The sequence below is a fragment of the Pavona decussata genome, unplaced genomic scaffold (genome assembly GCF_977016875.1).
Source record: "Pavona decussata unplaced genomic scaffold, jaPavDecu1.1 SCAFFOLD_53, whole genome shotgun sequence".
Classification (NCBI taxonomy): domain Eukaryota; kingdom Metazoa; phylum Cnidaria; class Anthozoa; order Scleractinia; family Agariciidae; genus Pavona; species Pavona decussata.
The window spans coordinates 4,270,001-4,288,576 of NW_028145475.1; the positions used below are offsets into that span (position 1 = coordinate 4,270,001).

Here is an 18,576-nt window from a genome sequence, read left to right on the forward strand (position 1 = left end):
TCTGTGACAGACGTTTCAGCTTTTTCACTGGTATTCTACTGAGCGCACGATCGCGTCGAAACACACACCCGTGAATATATTTTGCTAAAAATAACTTCGCTTGACGAGATCTCAATTCAATTACGCTTACTTTCACTGGAACACCATTTTCCTTTGGTAGACTAGGTATAGTTACCTTCACAGTTTTCTCTGTCACATCATTATGATCATCAAACACAATTACAACAGATTTTGCTGATAATGCACAATCGCGAACGTCTCACATGTGGAATGTGCCAAATTACACGATTATATATAAAAAACGAGTATTTGGAAACTTACTTTTCCGTACAAAATCAAGAAAACGATCAGGAAAATCACTGCATTTACCACAAGAGGTACCTGAAAGTGGAGCAACTGCTTTCCATTTTGCTATGTTGACAATCTGTTCATTAGTCCACTTGGTATCATTGAATGTCTCTTGTTTTTTCTTTGAGTTCGCACACCGACCCGTTCCGAAATCATTCAACATCTTTTAGTGTAGGACTACCGCGAACGGCGTGTGTAGATGTGTGTGGAATGAGCATACTAGACGAAATTTCTTGACACTTTAACTCAGTCGCGCACTCTAAACAAAACAGCAACGCAATTATATCGACTCGCTTGCGTGTCAAAACATCATCATTTAGCCACCAATTAGACGCCGCTCAAACCGCAAGGTAAACAAACGTTGTCTTGATCTCTATCACTCCCGAAATCACGCTTCGATCGTATTTTGTCACACAAATTAATTCCTTTTTTCAACTAACTTTAACGCTTGTGTTATAGGTTTTCCTCACTGCGATATATTATAAAAAAAACTGCAATATAACTAATTACACCTTTTGCTGTTCATTTACGCAAAATATACATTCATTTACGTCAATAGTTGAAACTATACCGCAAATATATGTTCATTAGCACTTCGATGAACTTCATTAACGCGAATGAACTTTCAATAACGCTACTTGCATATGTATTAATATTCAATAGCATCAACGGATGAACAATTGCACCTTTGGACAATCATTAACACCAATAGAAAATCAATTGCACAGTATGACAATCAACTGCGTATTAGAGACAAACAATAATGCAATTTGCATAGAGACACACAATCAATTGCACCTTCATACAATCGTTTATTCGAAATGGTCAATCATTAACATCAACTGACAAACATGTGTGTAGTAATAACAATCAACTATGGAAAAAGAAATTTCAAAATGGTTCGATAGTAGCGGCAACCGTCAAATAATCTTCTTTAACATCTTCGAAGGCTTGAATAATTCTTTGTCGCTGTTCAAGTAAGATTCTGTTTCTTTATGCCTTGATTTTCTTTAATACGCAGTTGATTGTCATACTGTGCAATTGATTTTCTGTTGGTGTTAATGATTGTCCAAAGGTGCAATTGTTCATCCGTTGATGCTATTGAATGTTAATACATATGCAAGTAGCGTTATTGAAAGTTCGTTCGCGTTAATGAAGTTCATGGAAGTGCTAATGAACGTATATTTGCCGTATAGTTTCAACTGTTCGCGTAAATAAATGTATATTTTGCGTAAATGAACAGCAAAAGGTGTATTAAATTCTCAGCCTCGGATAATGCATTTCTAGCGTTCTGATTGGTTCACTAAATCTCGGTTATCAGCTCATATACCGTAGTTTGACCTTATATGGGAAACGATTGCCCCAAGTGTCATAGCCTTCCACGCAGTCGTTTTTTAGGGGAATCGTATTTCCTCCTCCCCACAAACGCCTGCTTACCCAAGCGCCACATTCCTTTCCGCCGCTAAGCCAATCACAGTGAACCTTCTAAAATCTGGAAGGTTGACCTTGACCTCAGAACGCCTCTCGCGGGAACAGTGAAAAAAAACACAACGGAGACAGAACTTGACCGAGCTTACGTGAGCTTTTAACACCGTGCGCCCTACGTTCAAAATTTCTCGTGTAAATGCCTATCAACTGACTGCAATAAAAAAATTCGTGACGGGAAATAGCGATATTTTCGTCAATTTGCCGACTGGTTACGCAAAGTCGCTTTAATATTTATCAAGCTTTGCCTTCAATCTTGTCGACCTTGTCGGTGTGGAGGAAACCGAAATATTACCCGATACGTCGGTAAACTTTAAAGATTTTGCAGTTGAAACTCGCTTTGTTGTTGCAATTTGTTCGGGGGCATGTGCGACATTTTCCACAAGGACCACAAGTTGGTCGGCTCTTTGTCGTTTAACCTTCCGTTCAATAGTCTTTAATGAACTGATAAATACTGCAGATCTCCCCTTGATACCTTCTACATTCTTCTTTGCTTTTTCGAATCGAGTTACTCTGTCGTAGCACCGTACAAACAAACAAATCTGCTCCAGAGTTTCCGCACCCGTAAGAGGCGATAAGGCGGGGACCGAAGATCGATTACATTTTCCCGAAGATTTTGACTCTCCCAGCAGTGTCAAAACGTCGCACAAGAAGCGCTTGTATTCACATTCGATATTTGTTTTGGTGTTTCAGCCATGACCAGCCATTCCAGAAGTGAAAAAATATATATATTCCAACTTAACTCCCGCATCTCTCAAGACTGTAACAGAGACTGTAGACACTGTACAAAGCTCGCGGGAAACGGAAGCGACCATTGTAGCCAGCAATTTGATTTGATGTCATTAAACAATGCCTCGATGGTGATTGGCTAGGGTGCGTGGGGAGTAAAACAATGGGAAAGGAATTTGGCGCTTGGGTAAGCAGGCATTTGTGGGGAGGAGGTAATACGAGTCCCCTACAAACGACTGCGTGGGAGGCTACAAGTGTCACTAAGCTAATTTTTTTTCGGCGGGAAGCGAAAGTTTCTTCGGAAAAATGGAGGAAAAAAAAAAAAGAAAAGAAAGAAATACCAAACAATGCCATCTCAATATAACAACAATAAAAGCCACAAAGTGCGATACGACACTATTTAATGGTACGTATCTCTGAAGTTTCCTTTAAAATCTTTAAAAATGCAAGATTTTACGATTTAGATCACAGAACAATAACAACAATAACAACCGGTTACCTTCAAAAATTTTAGGATGGCTTGCTTATCCTGGCGGTAAGAGGTTAAAATCGATCGAAGAAATTTCTCAGGAAGAGCTTTATGTCTGCCTTTATGTTTTTACGCATTAACGAGGACTTCAGGAAAAGTTCATCTATGAAATCCGTACGAGCGGCGGCCATAATGTTCGTTTCCGTCGCTCAGCACCACTCAGTAAAACATTTGCACAAATCATTTGCACAGCTCTTACGCTTCTCGATAAGCTTGGAAGTTTAAAAAGTTTTACTGAATGCTTGTCTCAGTGAGGTTTTACCTCGTACACTTGGACTTGCCTGAAGTGTTTTAAAACGTCTGCGAGGAATTTAGTTCAGCATAAAAAAGCCGCCCTTGATCCCTTCCATCGCTCGGCACCACACAGCAAAACATTTGCTCAAATGTGCACAACTAATACGCTTCTCGATGAGCTGTAACTTCAAAAGCACTTGAATGCTTGTCTCAGAAAGGTTGTAACTCGTACATTTAAACGCGTTTCTTGAATTTGAGTTGTTCGACTTTGTTCGATCTTCTTGGCTTTCGATTTTACATTCAACTCCGTTTGCAAAGAGCTGCGCGTGTCATGTGATCATTACTTTTCGCGCGCTTTGGTCGGAGGTTGCCTCAACATTCGGTCGTTGAAATTTTTACTTCAAACAAAATTCAGTAAACTTCAACAGCAATATCCAAACGCGGAGAATTTAATAAAATAATTATTCCATTCGCGCTTGTTGGATATGAGATTAGTTATAGCCAACTCATATCCAACGCGCGCTCATGGTTAAATTGTTAACTATTCACCAAAACAAGCAAAAGCGTCCCGTTCATTGCATGTTTGACTGCTACGTGCTCACTCACTGTTGTTAGGGGCAAACTCGAGATTCGCGTTTTGTTTTCTTAAAAAAATGAATACATGAAGGAGAATAGTGCGAAATAATTATCACCTTTGATGCTAACGCAAAGCTACTAATTTTTCGTGAGAAACTGAAAACAGCGAACCTGCGAGCGGCAATAAACATAGTCACGTGCTCATCTTAAAACAGACGGATTTAATTATTCCCCTTACGGTTTAAAGTCGCAAATCATTGCTTACCACTGTTTTATCTACACATTGCCGCATTTAACATGTCGTCCAACTAGACAACACCGTAGATTTTTAACTTCGTCCACTGATAACTTGGTTGAATCACACAACACCCAGAAGTTCCTAACGCACCACTTTTCGCAACGACTGAAATCATCCTTTACTCCCCATAAAATTAACACCGCCACTCGTAAACACTTTCTTACATGTCAAAAAGTATTACCTGCAAAGTTTATGAATATTACTATACACCCATACCATTTAACAGAACAACAACTTAAGAGCAATTCTCCAGGAAAGTGAAGCAAAGTTGGAAATGAAAATTTTTAACCCCCCTTATTTTTTGTGTGGAGGTAGGTTATCTGGAGGGATGAACAAAAATAGCCATATCTGGATCGGCAGGTGTGTCGTTGCCATGGTAACCACACTTGATCGCGTCGGCCCGAGGTCTATGTTTTGAAACAGAGGGAAAAAAATTCACTCTCAAATAGTAAAAATAAACGAGTCTGGTTCTCGAGTGCATGCGAACCAATTCAAATTAAATTCATACAGATGGTAGAGGCACTCTTCCAGTTTATGAAATTTGCCGTTAAAGTATTTTGAGTTTTATAATCAAGAAGACAATGTTCGTATTACTATGTTGCCTGTTAGCCAATTTGACAAGTAGGAAAAACAAGCACAATCATATTCGTAATTTCTCCGAAAGTACTGTTTTCCAAACACCCAAATTACGAGCAGAGCTTACATAGATATTGAAGTTTCTAAATATCATAAAATCTATTTGGGGAAAATTATATCCTGGCCATGGGTGTTGAAGACATCCAGGCAAGTTGCAAAAAATTGTAAAATTGGAAATGTTGAGGGCTCCAGTATTTGGCTCAAACAGGCTTTAGATAGTCAGTATCAGCCTCAGGGGTTTTTTTCATTCATCTTATCTGTTATCTACATTTGATTGATTAGGTTTTGGCCAACGAATTTGATGAAATATAAATTGAAACAAAGCCAACCTTGCAACTTTTGGGAATTTCTTTAGGATGCTTTTGTCGTATAGGATGAGTCTCTCCTCAGTTCGCTCGCTCCATTTTCTTGACCAAATCTTGCACAGACTCTAGCTTAAAGGACAAATCTAACTGGCTAGCCTCGCCGAACATCTACTTTTAGACCAAAGATGATGATGCATTAACCCGAATAAAGAACAGTCGAACAGGTCAAACACAGTCGTGTGTCGAGTATCGAAATAATTCGTCAATACAATCCATCCAGGAAGTTAAATAGATGCATCAAGATCACAGCTAAGCAAACGCATGTCTGCGACGATTCTGAATAAAGTCTTTGGCTAAATCTGGCCGTACATTCCCTGGTGCACGGTTGAGAAGCGAAGAAATTGTTGTTTACGACCTGTTTACGACCAAATGTATGTAGACCGGAAATGCGAGGAGCAAAACTGCTGACCGGATGTACTTTAAAATGCGATATACGCGCTTTTTTTTTTTTTTTTTTTTTGTAGCTTCAGATAAAGCGACACCGTCGCAATGGCATTGTCTCTTCTTTAGTAGATAGATAAAGAGAAACTTGGGACATTCTCAAACTACCCTCAGTTCAGCATAAAAAAAATCACAATCCCACCCAAAATCAGAATACTTTCTTAAACTAAAAAAATCAGCATAAAAAATCCAAAAAAATCAAAAATCCGACCACTTTTTTCAAAAAAAGGGGTTGAAAAAATCAAGTCTCCCTTGATTTTGCGTAAAAGTTCTGGTAAAACCAAAATTCAAAAAAAAAATTCCAAAAAAATTTTCAAATAAAATGCAAAATTCAGAAAGGCAAAGAAAATCAAGAAAATCTGAAAAACCAATGGGAAAAAAGAGATCGCTTGAATTGGTTCAAATTTGCAGAGAAAACCAAGAAGTTATTGAAATGATAAGAAAAAACTACGAAGATATTCTGACAGTTCAACAAGAGAAAGAACTTGATGAAATACAATATAACAATCCTGAAAAAGTTAAAGAATATTTGGAAAAATTCATGGAAAATTATGGGATAACAAATTAGCTGAAATTTTGATTTTCACAAAATTTCTCTGAAAATCACTCTCTTTTGAAATCATATTTAACATCCTCAATCTCAATTTTTCCATTTTTCACAGCATCAGCAATTCGGCTTGCTGATATTTTCAGTTTTTCCAACGCTTGTTTTCTTGTGTCGAATTCAAGTCTTTTATTTGGTGACTCAAAAACAAATTTTCTCAATTTTTTTTGTTTTGAAGGAAAACCAAAAGCTATTTTGAGTTCATCGTTTGTGTATGCCATTTTGTTCTGATTTTTTTTTTATTTGCCATTTTCAAGAGACTTGCATGAGTTGGATAAACTGTGATTTCATCACTTTTTGAAATTATTTGGTTCAAATAATCCAATGATGAACCATTGAAAGAAATGTCAATAAGATCTTTTCCAGTCACAAAAATTTTTAATTCAATTTGTTCTTTTTTCATTTTATATATTTTTAAAAAAAAATTAAAAAAAATAAAAATTCAAAAAAAATTTTAAAAAAAATTTTAAAAATATATATATAAAATGGACAGACTGAAAGTTCCAGAATTAAAAGCTGAAGCAAAAAGTCTTGGACTCAGAAGTTACAGTAGATTGAGAAAAGCAGAATTAATTAATGTTATCAATCAAGCTCATGAACGAGAACGCGAAAGAGTCCGAAATCTCACACCTATTTTCGATGAACCAGTTCCAGAAATAAATTCACAAATTATCCAACCAACAAGAGCAGTGAGAAAAAATCCAGAAGAAAGACAAAGAAGAAAAGAGGCAAATGAAGAAACAAAAAGAGAAATCAGAGAACTCGAGGAAATGCTTGGATTGAGAAGGCCAACGCAACCACCACCTCCAAAAATCAAAATATCAACACCCGAAGAAATCGAAAAAGAGGAAAAAATCTCAAAATTGAAAGAAATAAATAGAATAAGAGCAAAAATCACAGAAACAGCATCCGCATTGAGTGGTTTTGCAAGGCAATTTAGAATTGAAACAGAAGGAAATTTTGATGAAAGAGAATTTTTGCAATTTTGTCAAACCAGATGTTTTGCGAATAATGAGACAAAATCAACAAACAAGGGTTCTCAATTGTTATATGACAAGAACTGATTTGACCAACGGAAATATTATAGATGGGTATCCAAATTTTAATTCTCAAACAATTGAAAATTTGGAAGGGATAAATGAATCAGAAATCATTGACTCTATGATTGAAACAATCGAAGAAAGATTTCAAAATTTTAATAATAAAGGATCAAATTGGGTTCTTGAAAGAGTTCTGTCACTTGACGTTCTAATGACACAATACATTCCCCTAAGAGGGAGATCATATATCCCATTGCCAAAAATTCTAGCAAACAAAAAAGCAATTATCAACATGAAAAATAATGATAATGAATGTTTCAAATGGTGCGTCACCAGGGCACTTTTTCCTGCAGATAAACATCCTGAAAGAATTGACAAAAATCTCAGGAAAAATTCAAAAAGACTCAATTGGAATGGCCTGAAATTTCCAATTGATGTGAAACAAATAACACATTTTGAAAAATCAAATCAAAACATTTCAATCAATGTCTTTGGATTTCAAGAAGTTGTTTATCCTCTTAAAATATTCAAAGCTCCAGAAAGGCAACACCAAATCAATCTTCTTTTGATTGCTGATGAAGAAAAAAAGCATTATTGTCTCATCAAAGACATGAGCAAGCTGTTGTCAAGTCAAATCACAAAACACAATGGATCAATTCATATTTGTTTAAGATGCTTGAATGCTTTTCAAACAAATGAAAAACTCGAAAAACACAAAGAAATTTGTCAAAGCAATGAATTCATTCTAATACCAAAAGAGGAAACTTTCATCGAATTCAAAAATCACATCCGCTCACAAAAAATGCCATTTGTCATTTATGCTGATTTTGAGTTTCTTGTTGAACAAATCAGTGGATGTCAACCGAATCCAGAAAAATGTTTCACCAACCAGTCTCAAAAGCACAAACCTTGTGGGTTTTGTTATCAAATCAAATGCTCTTTTAACGAAAAGCTTTCAAAAACTGTGGAATATCGAATGAAAAATGAGGAAGAAGATATCTCTCAAATATTTGTTGAAATGATTGAAGATGATATCACAAGGATTCAAAATATTCCACCAAAACCCTTGGTAATGACACAAAATGATTGGGAAGATTTCAATAAATCAACAAAATGTTGGATCTGCCAAGAAGAATTCGAAGAAGATGATAAAAAAGTCAGAGATCACTGTCACTTCACTGGAAAATTCCGAGGAGCAGCTCACAACTCATGCAATCTCCGATACAGAAAGCCATGGTTCACTCCAGTGATTTTTCACAATCTTCAAAATTATGATGCTCATCTTTTCGTAAAAAATCTTGGAAAAACTGAAGGTGACATCAGGTGCATTCCAAACAGCGAAGAAAAATACATTTCATTCACAAAAAAAATTGTTGTGGGAAGCTGGATTGACAAAGAAGGAAAAGAACATTTGATCCGACATGACATCAGATTCATTGATTCTTTCAAATTCATGGCATCTTCTCTTGATGCATTGGTCAAGAATCTGGAAAGAGACAAAAAGATTGAAACAAAAAAAGTCTTTTGAGAGAAAAATTGAAAGAAAGAGGAAAAACTTTGAAAGAAGAAAAACTTTCTGAAGAAGAAAAAGAAGAACTCAGTGAAAAACTGGATCTTCTTTCAAAAAAAGGAGTTTATCCTTATGACTTCATGGACAACATCAAGAAATTTGAAGAAACAAATCTTCCACCAAAAGAAAAATTTTATTCAAAACTAAATGATGAAAACATCACACAACAAGACTTTGAACATGCACAAAAAGTTTGGAAAACTTTCAACTGCAAAAACATGGGAGATTACCACAACCTTTATCTCAAAACAGACACTCTTCTCCTTGCTGATGTTTTCGAGGAATTCAGAAACGTTTGCCTTGAAAACTATGAACTTGATCCAGCATGGTATTTCACATCACCAGGTCTTGCATGGGATGCAGCTCTCAAAATAACAAAAGTAAAACTTGAACTTCTCACAGACATTGACATGCTCCAAATGATTGAAAAAGGTACCAGAGGTGGTGTTTCAATGATTTCAAACAGACTCGGAAAAGCAAACAACAAATACAAGATTTCAACCCAGAAAAACCTTCAACATTCATCCCTTATCTTGATGCAAACAACCTTTATGGCTGGGCAATGTGTGAACCTCTTCCTGTCGGTGAATTTTCATGGGTTGATGAAAAAGAATTTGAAAACTGGCAAAATTTTCCTTGTGACTCCGTCACCGCCCACTCCGTGGGTTGCATTCTTGAAGTTGACCTCAATTATCCACAAAAACTTCATGATTTGCACAATGACCTTCCACTTGCTCCTGAAAGAATCATTGTCAACAATGTTGAAAAACTCATTCCAACTCTCAACAACAAAGAAAAATACGTGATTCATCACAGGAATCTCAAACAATATCTCCAAATGGGTCTCAAACTGAAAAAGATTCACAGAATCATCAAATTCAAAGAAGAACCTTGGTTGAAATCTTATATTGAACTCAACACAAAACTAAGAGCAAACGGAAAGAATGATTTCGAAACATGAACAATTCTGTTTTCGGAAAAACCATGGAAAACATCAGGAAAAGGGTGGACATCAAATTGGTTAACAACAGATTTTCAGCATTGCGATTCGCTGCAAAACCAAACTTTGAAAGTTGCACAATATTTGATGAAAATCTTATTGCAATTCACATGAAAAGAGTGAAACTTTTTTCGACAAACCAGTTTATTGTGGAATGGCAATTCTTGACATTTCCAAAACTCTCATCTTCGACTTTCACTTCAATTACATCAAACAGAAATACCAAGAAAAAGCAAAACTGCTTTTCACTGACACTGATTCTCTTTGCTATGAGATCGAAACAGAAGACTTTTTCAAAGACATTTCAAATGATGTTCATGAAAAGTTTGACACATCAAATTTTGAAAAAAACCATCCATCAAACATTCCAACTGGATTAAACAAAAAAGTCATTGGAATGATGAAAGACGAAGCTGGGGGAAAAATCATCGAAGAGTTTGTTGGACTCAGGGCAAAACTTTATTCTGTGAAAATGCATGAAGGAAAGGAAGAAAAAAAGTGCAAAGGAATCAAAAAATCAGTCATCAAAAAAACAATCACACATCAAGATTACAAAGATTGCCTCATTTCAGGAAAAAAACAAATGAGATCAATGAATATCATCAGATCACATAAACACGAAATTTTCACAGAAACAGTCAACAAGATTGCTCTTTCTGCAAATGATGACAAGAGAATCATCAGAGAGGATGGAATTCGCACGTTTGCACATGGGCATTATAAAATAACAAAATGAATCCAGAAAACATTCCATTCAATGCTTTGATTGTTGGTCCAACAAATTCAGGAAAAACAACTTTTATTGTGAATCTTCTAAAAGAAACATTCAATCAAAAATTTTATTTTATTTTTCTCCTTTGTCCAACATTCATCAACAACAAAACCTGGGATAATTTTGCTGAGAATGACAAAGATTTTTTCATTATCATTCCAGAACACCATCAAATCAATGACTGGCTCAAAATAATCTCCTTTGCCTTTGAAGGAACAAACACATTGATCATTCTCGATGATTGCGCTTCATCAAAAGATGTGAAAAAAAGGACAAATGAACTTGTGAAACTTGCTTTTTCTGCAAGACATTCAGGAATCAGCGTTTGGGTTCTCACTCAACAAATGTCAAGCATAGCAAAACCTTTCAGAGAAAACATTGCTTCTTTAATTCTTTTTTTCACCCCATCAGCAAAAGACATGAAAACAGTCTTTGAAGAATTCGCAGGAGATTTGACAAAAGATGAAAAGGAAAAATTAATCAAAGAGTTGAAAGAAGTCAAGTTTTCTCATCTTGATTTTTCCCTCAGGCATCCTTTTGAAATTTCTTTGAACTGAAAAAAATTTCCATTTGATTTAAAATGGAAATCCAAGAACAAGAATCAATGGCAGAAGTTATGTCACTTCTTCAAACTGAACCCCAACCCATTGAAACAGATCACAGAGAAAATCTTGCCATTTTGGCAGCAAGTGGCCAATGCAAGGAAATGATTGGAGTTGAACTCACTCAAGATCAAATCAAAAGACTTTCAAAGAAAGATGTTGAAAAATATTTCAAAAGATACGAAGCTTCTTTGTCTTCAAAAACTTGCGGGGCAATTGTTGAAACATTTTTGCAAGCCAGTGCAAAAGCACTTTGTTTTTTTCTTCCTCTTGACCAAGAAAAGTTTTTGAGTGGATTGAAAAATGATTTCATTGTGAACAGAGAACTCAATTTGATTGCTGGAAGTCTTTATTTGAAATACGGAAAATACATGGCTGCTGCGAGTGCAAGTCTTTTGGCAGCAAACAGTTTGAAACTTGAAGAAGGAGCGAATAGAAGCGAAGAACCTGTGAAAGAACCTGTGAAAGAAATTGAAGAAGAACTTGAAAAAGAACTTGAAAAGAACCTGTGAAAGAAATTGAAGAAGAACTTGATAAGAACCTGAGAAATAACTTGAAAAAGAATTCAAAAAAAAAAATCCAAAAAAAATTTTTTTTTATTTTTAAATAAAATGGAAAGTCTTCAATCATTATCAGCCAGAGTTCTTGCAAAAAATGATTTCAACGAGAATTTTTTCCATAAAAAACTCATGTGTCATTGGGAAATCAGAAATGCAAAAAAACAAGAAATTTTCGATCAATTCAGTGTTTATGAAAATTTTTGTCTTGAAATTGAAAAAATCCTTGATAACACTTATGAAATTTCCGAAAAATATTATAGTTTTATTAATTCATTAATTTAATGATTTGTTTTATGAAATTGAAGAAATTTTAGAACCAAATTATGAAAAAAATTATCAAGATCCTGATGAAATCAGAGAATTTTTAAATGAGTCAATTGAAATTCTTGATTGGATAAGAGAAAACGAAAAATCAATTCAAAAAAAAGTTCAAGAAAAAGAATTAAAGGAAAAAAAATTGAAGAAATAATTTTGAAATTTGAGGAAGTTCACGATGATTATCAAGATTTTGATGAAGATGAAGATGGATACGACAAAAATATTGCAGCAAAAGAATCGATTGAAATTGTAGAAATTGAAATAATCAAAGATTCATTGGGTGATTATATTGAAAAAGATTATTTGTATGGAATTGAGACGATAAAAGAATTTTTGGAAAAAAAATTGTTTTTTATTTGAGTTTTTCCAAAAAACTGATTTCATTTGGAAACCAAATGAAATTAATCTTCAAGATCAAAAAATGACTCGATCTCTTCATTCGTCAAATCATTAATCAAAAATTCATTTACTTTGACTTGCTTTGCATAAAGGTTGAGAAGCACACCGTTCTTTGAAAATGATGAAAAACACGCCAGAACACAACCACGCATCTTGATTTCTCTGTTTTCATTGAAACATTTGCTTTGATCCATTCTTTTGTTGAACTCATCAAAAAATGGAGTATTTTTGTTCATTGAAATGCCGATGCCACCAAAACAAGTAACATTTTCTTTGCCAGCCAAACGATGGATCCGATCAAAAATCTCGTAATCGGCAGGTTTCAGACAAAGTTGCAGCCTTTGACCATATTTTGTGATGACAAATCACCCTTGAGTTTTTGGAGAAGATCTTTGCCATCGTATTGAATTTTTTCGAAATTGTTGCCTTTGTAACTTGATGGTATCAATTTGAATTTTTCAGGTTCAATAGTCATATTTTAAATAAAAAAATAAAAAAGAAATTAAAAAAAATTATTTCATTATTATTTGCATTGATTTTAACAAAAGAAAAAGAGAAACGGAATAACCAAGAAACTTGTGAAAGAAAGGAGTTTTTTTCTCATTTTTAACAAGTTTTTCAATATTCTTAAAGATATCCTTTTTCAACCTCATCTCGTGTTTGAGTCTTTCATTGAAGACTTGCATGAGTCTTGTCTTTGTTTCTCCCGTTTGGTTTCGAAAGAAATGAAATGTTGACTCATGATTTTCTTGAAGATTGTCTTTTTCAAGATATTGCCGATGTTTTTGTCTGTTTTCTTCTGATTCATTTTTGAAATATTCCAAAAGCACTTCAAGTTCTTCTTTGTTTAATTCTTCCATTTTAAATTAAATGACAAGAAATTGAAAAATCATTTAAAATGGAAACTCAAGAACCCCAAACAAGTTCTGAAAAAATCAAAGAACCTCAAACAAGTCCTGAAAAAGAACCTGAACAAATCACAACAACAACAAAACAAACAGTTCCAAAAAATCCAGGAAGAATTGCAGCTGGAAAAAAACTTGCTGAACACAACAAAAAAGCAAGAGAAGCAAAGAAAAAAGCAAAAGAAGTCACGAGAACAGACACTAAAAGAGTAGAACAAAAAGAAAACCCTCCATCAACCAAAAACGAAAGCGAACAAAGCAGTTCATTTTCACTCACTCAAGTGCTTTCTGTTGCCAGTATTGCTGTTTCACTTGCTGGATTGTATTACAAGAGGAAAGAATTGAAACATCTTTTCAAAAATAAAAGCAAAGTGGGAAGCGAACGGAGTGAGCGTGAGCGTGAGCGAAGCGAAAAAGCACAAAAACAATTGATTGATCACATGACGCCGCAGGCGTCGGTGCAAAGCACCATGGTCGAGGTTGAGAGGCAAAATATTGAAGTCCCACAAAGTGGGACGCAGCAAGCTGCAACAAAAAAATCTCCAAAATTAAAACAAATGGATTAATTTGTTTTCTGAAATAAAATGTCAGACAATAAACTCGTGAAAACAATGACTGATGCTGCAACAATCACTGGATTGGCTGCAGGATTTGGATGGCTTGCAAAGAAAGTAATCAAAGAACCCATGACTTCTGATCCTTCCTCAAATCTCATGAATTATGTGAAATTCACTGTCATCATTGCTGCCTCATTAGCAACAAAAGATTATCTTGAAAAACAAAAAATATTGCCAAGTTAACATGGCAAGCATCGCAATCATGATTGGAGGAGCAATAATCAATGCAACCGCCTTTGTTGGTGGATCTTATCTCGCAAAATTTCTTTCTGGAGATTCAGAATCAGCTTCACTCGAGGAAAAAAAGAGACACAACCTGGCAGTTGAAAAATATCAAAAAGAACTCGAAAAATACGAAGAAAATCGAGCAAAACTGAATGATTGGATTCAAACAAATGACAGAATCAAAGATGAAGCAAAACAAAATTTCACAAACACTGATTATGCTTTGAAGCTTTATAACAAGGTTCATCAACAAAAAATTGAGCATCTCAAAGAACCCCAATTTTCAGACTTTTACCAACCAAGCGAATCTCAAAAACAGGGAGAGTTGATCTTTGTTGGAACATCAGCTTTGGCTTTTGGATTTGCAGCAAGTCATTTCCTTTAAAAATGTCAAACAAAAAATTGTCAAAAATTTATTATTCCCCAAAAGGATATTGGAAAGGCTTTCAAGCAGTGAAAAAACTTTCTCAAGAAGCAAATGTTTCTGAAGATGAAGCGAAACTTTGGTTGATGAAACAAGCAATCTGGCAAATCTATCTGCCTGTTCCAAAAAACATCCAAAGACCAACATTTGATGTTGAATTTCCCAATGCAGTTCATCAAGCTGATCTTCTCTTTCTTCCTCATGACAAACTTCCAAGAGGGAGAAAGATTTTCAAATATGCCTTGACTGTTGTTGATGTTGCAAGCAGATTCAAAGCTGCTGAACCTCTCACTTCAAAAGATTCCTCTGAAGTTTCAAAGGCTTTTCAGAAAATTTACAAAGGACCTTTGAAATGGCCAAAAATTCTTCAAGTTGATCCAGGAAGAGAATTCATGGGTGAAGTCACAAGAGAAATGACGAAACATGAAACAAGAATCAGAAGAGGAAATCCAAATGTTCACCGTGATCAAGGAATTGTCGAAAGATTCAATCGAACTTTGGGTGAAAGACTTTTCAGTTTTCAATATTCCCAAGAAATGAACTTTAAATCTGGTGAAAGATCCACAGAATGGGTGAAAAGGCTTCCAGAAGTTGTGAAAGCATTGAACAATGAAACAACTCGACTGACAGGAAAGAGGTCAATTGACGCAATCAAAGAAAAGGTGGTTGATTCAAAGAAACCAAATTATTCAAGACCTGTTGGAAAAAATGAAAAGAGACTCGATTCTTCAGTGAATGTGAGGTTTCTTTTTGCTCCTGGTGAACTTGAAGGAGGTCAAAGAAGAGCAACTGATCCGACTTGGTCTCTGAAAGTTTTTTCAATTGACAGGGCAATTGTGAATGAAAAAGAACCGGTTCTTTATTATTTGAAAGATGGTCCAAAAAGAGGATTTGTCAGAGAGGAGTTGATGATTGTTCCTCCTGGAACTGAATTGCCTCCGGTTTGAAAGCGAGCGGAGCGAAAAATTTCTTTTTGATTGATCAAAAAGAAATTAATATGCCACACTCTCAAGCTCTTTGTTCAAAATGCTGAATTGTGCATCAGCCAAGATGAAGATGTGACATTTGACATTTCCTGAACCACTTGCTGTTCTTTTGATTGACAAATAAACACCATCTTTTGTGTTCACCAATCTCATTCCACTTCCATGAAGATCATTGTCTTTCATGCTCCTGAGATCGATGAACAATGCAAACTTGTCTCCAGCAAAGAATTCAGTTGCGTTCATTGAAGAATTTTCCTTTCCAAATCTTCTGAAAACTTCGTCAAACATGTCTCTCGTTTTCATGCCTTGACTGAAAATCTTGTTTGGAACTCCATTCACGTCAACTTTCACCTCTGTGATGTCAGGATTGAATGTTTTTTCTGAATCTCTTGCTCCAGCTGAGTAAGGTTCAAAGAAAAGGAGGAGGATTCCCTTCATTGATCTTCTCGGAACATTGATTGATTCGTTTATGATTGAGTCTGTTCCCTTTGCAATTGTGATTGTCTTGTGATGAGTGACATGCTCAAACATGAAATGATCTCCGTTGAGAAGATTTCAATTGACTTCATCTGAAAGCTTTTTGCTTTGAATCACCTCATATTCAAGCTGAATGTTTGTCAATTCATATGCAAGTTTTGTTGCATCCGATCCCTTCACAACACCGCTTGCAGGAGCAAGGGTCAATTCAAAAACCAGTTCATCAGACAAGGCTCTTGGATAAAAAACTCCATGATCTTTCAAAATTTAGTGATCAAGTCTGATTCTGTATTTGCTTTTGAAGATATCATTGAGCTTGTTTTCCTTCACGACTGAAGAAGTTGGTTTGTCTCCAGCATTGGATCTGATTTTTGAGAGAGCCTCAGATTGAATTCCCTCACTCAACATGTTTTCTCGTTCGTGTTTTGTCAAAAAAAGATCTTCCCATAGCTTGAAAAGATCCCAACCGTCTGTGTCAACGAGAATTTCTCCAGCAAACTTGATTTTCAATCTGGAAACCAATGCTCTTGAAACATTGTTTACCAGAAAATTATTTGCATGGCCACTCACAAGCAAATCAAAAATCAACGCGAGTGAATCTGGAACCAAGACTGTTCCCTCATGAAGCTTTGGAACTGGAATCCTGAGTGTTTCACCTGGGGAAGCTTTGTTTGGATTGAATGTGACTCTGTGAACAGTTCTTTCTGCCTTGAGAGCGTTTGATGTTTTTTTCTCAAAATTCGGATTGATTTTTTCACTGACTTCCATTTTAATATATTATTTTTAAAATGGCAGAATACATTCCTTTAGAAGATCTTGATCCTGATGAAGAAAATAAAAATGAAGATAAAGATGATGATGATGATGAAGATTCTGATCAAGAAATAAACAATCCCAGTGAAAGTACTCCAAAGACAACAATGAACAGAGATTATGGAAAAGAAGGAGCAAGACCAAAAACTGCAGAAACATCTTTCATTGAAGGTGAAACTCAAGGTCGAAAAACTTGGGGAAACTCGCAATCCCTCACAAAAGATGCATGGGATGATCTCAGTATATTATACCCAAATGCAAAAGATGATAAACTTGAAGCTTCGTTTTTCAAAGATAAGATAGAAGTCAGGATGAAAAAAAGTGGGAGAAAATTCTACCCATTAATGACCAAAGAGCAAACAACAGGAAAAGAAAGATTAAACCCATAATTGCCAAAAGAAATATTATCTGCTTTGGGAACTGATGCTGAATCTTTGATCGCTAAAGATAATTCTGAAATAAGAGAAAACCGGCAGAGACTGAGAGAAGCAGAAAAACAATTGAAACAAGCAGAAAAGAATGCTAAAGAACTTCAAAAAAATGCTCAAGAAATCAGAGATTATAGAAACAAACTCGAAAAAACGCAAGCAAAAATTGATGCACTGGAAAAAGAACATGGTTCGAGTCTTGAAAATCAAACAGAATTGCAAAGACTGAAGCAAATGAAAAAGAATTTGCAAAACGATCTTGAAAATGCAAAAAAAGAAAATGTAGATTTTCAGAAACAAGTGAAAGCGAAAGAAAAAGAACAAGCAAAGGTTGACAAACTCAAATCTGATCTTGCAAAAAAACAAACAGAAAGAAACACTCTTGAAGAAAGGCTCAACACGACAAAAACCATTGATGAACTGAATGAAAGAGAGGCTGAGCTGAAGAAACAAATTGAAACTGACAAAGTAATCCTAGAAGATGAAAACACTTCTTCCCAACTGAGAGCAGAAGTTGAGGCAAGAGTTGCAGAAAATGAAGAGGAACTTGCCAGGCTGGGAACACAAATTGAGGAAATAGAAAGAGAAATGCCTCTTCGAGAAAAAATCAAAAACATTTTCAAGAGATATGGATTCACAGTTGCTGCTGTTTTTCTTGCAGTTGGCACAACAATTGGTGTGATTGTGAATGCACTCTCAAAAGGACTCAAAGCTGTTGCCAAAGGAGTTGGAAATGGATTGAAAGATCTTGGAAAAAAGCTTGGTCAACTTCTTCCTGGATTGATTGGATCAATCATGAGTTTCATCTTCAAAACTGCAGGACAAGTTGTAGGATTCCTTGGCTGTTGATTCTTGCTGTTGCAGTTTTCACGGTTGAAAAGATTCAAAAGAAAGCGAGCGGAGCGAGCGCGCGATAGCGAGTTAAAAATTGAGTTAAATCCATTGGATTGAACTCAGCGAAAAATCCGATAAATGGCAAATGCTCCGAGTGATGCTGCAATGATGACTCCAGATTTCAAAGTTTCGTGACGCGAATCGTCGACTCCTCCGGAGTCTTGATTTGATTCTTCTTTTTCTTGGCTTTCATTTTGTTTCTCTACTGGATTTGAAGGATGTGAAGTGGGTCTGTTGTTTTTTGAAGATCCTCCATCCATATTCCTGACTCCAACATTTTTCAAGGCAACATTTACATCAG

General features: G+C 35.5%; 3 protein-coding genes across 5 annotated transcripts in view; 1 reads left to right on the forward strand and 2 right to left on the reverse strand.

Moving 5' to 3' along the window:
* LOC146480593 (uncharacterized) overlaps nt 1–511 on the reverse strand; it is a 3,187-nt gene extending 2,676 nt beyond the window's left edge. The window contains exons 1-2 of the mRNA XM_085109362.1: nt 382–511; nt 131–234 (exon numbers count right to left, since the gene is read on the reverse strand). Of these exons, the coding sequence (XP_084965488.1) occupies nt 131–234; nt 382–511 (234 nt within the window). The remainder of the gene's footprint in view (nt 1–130; nt 235–381) is intronic.
* LOC146480588 (TNF receptor-associated factor 4-like) overlaps nt 1–18,576 on the reverse strand; it is an 83,441-nt gene that overhangs the window by 34,417 nt on the left and 30,448 nt on the right. The window lies entirely within an intron of this gene.
* The window catches only part of LOC146480589 (TNF receptor-associated factor 4-like), a 116,797-nt gene that overhangs the window by 24,314 nt on the left and 73,907 nt on the right, over nt 1–18,576 (forward strand). The gene's annotated exons all lie outside the window — the stretch shown is intronic.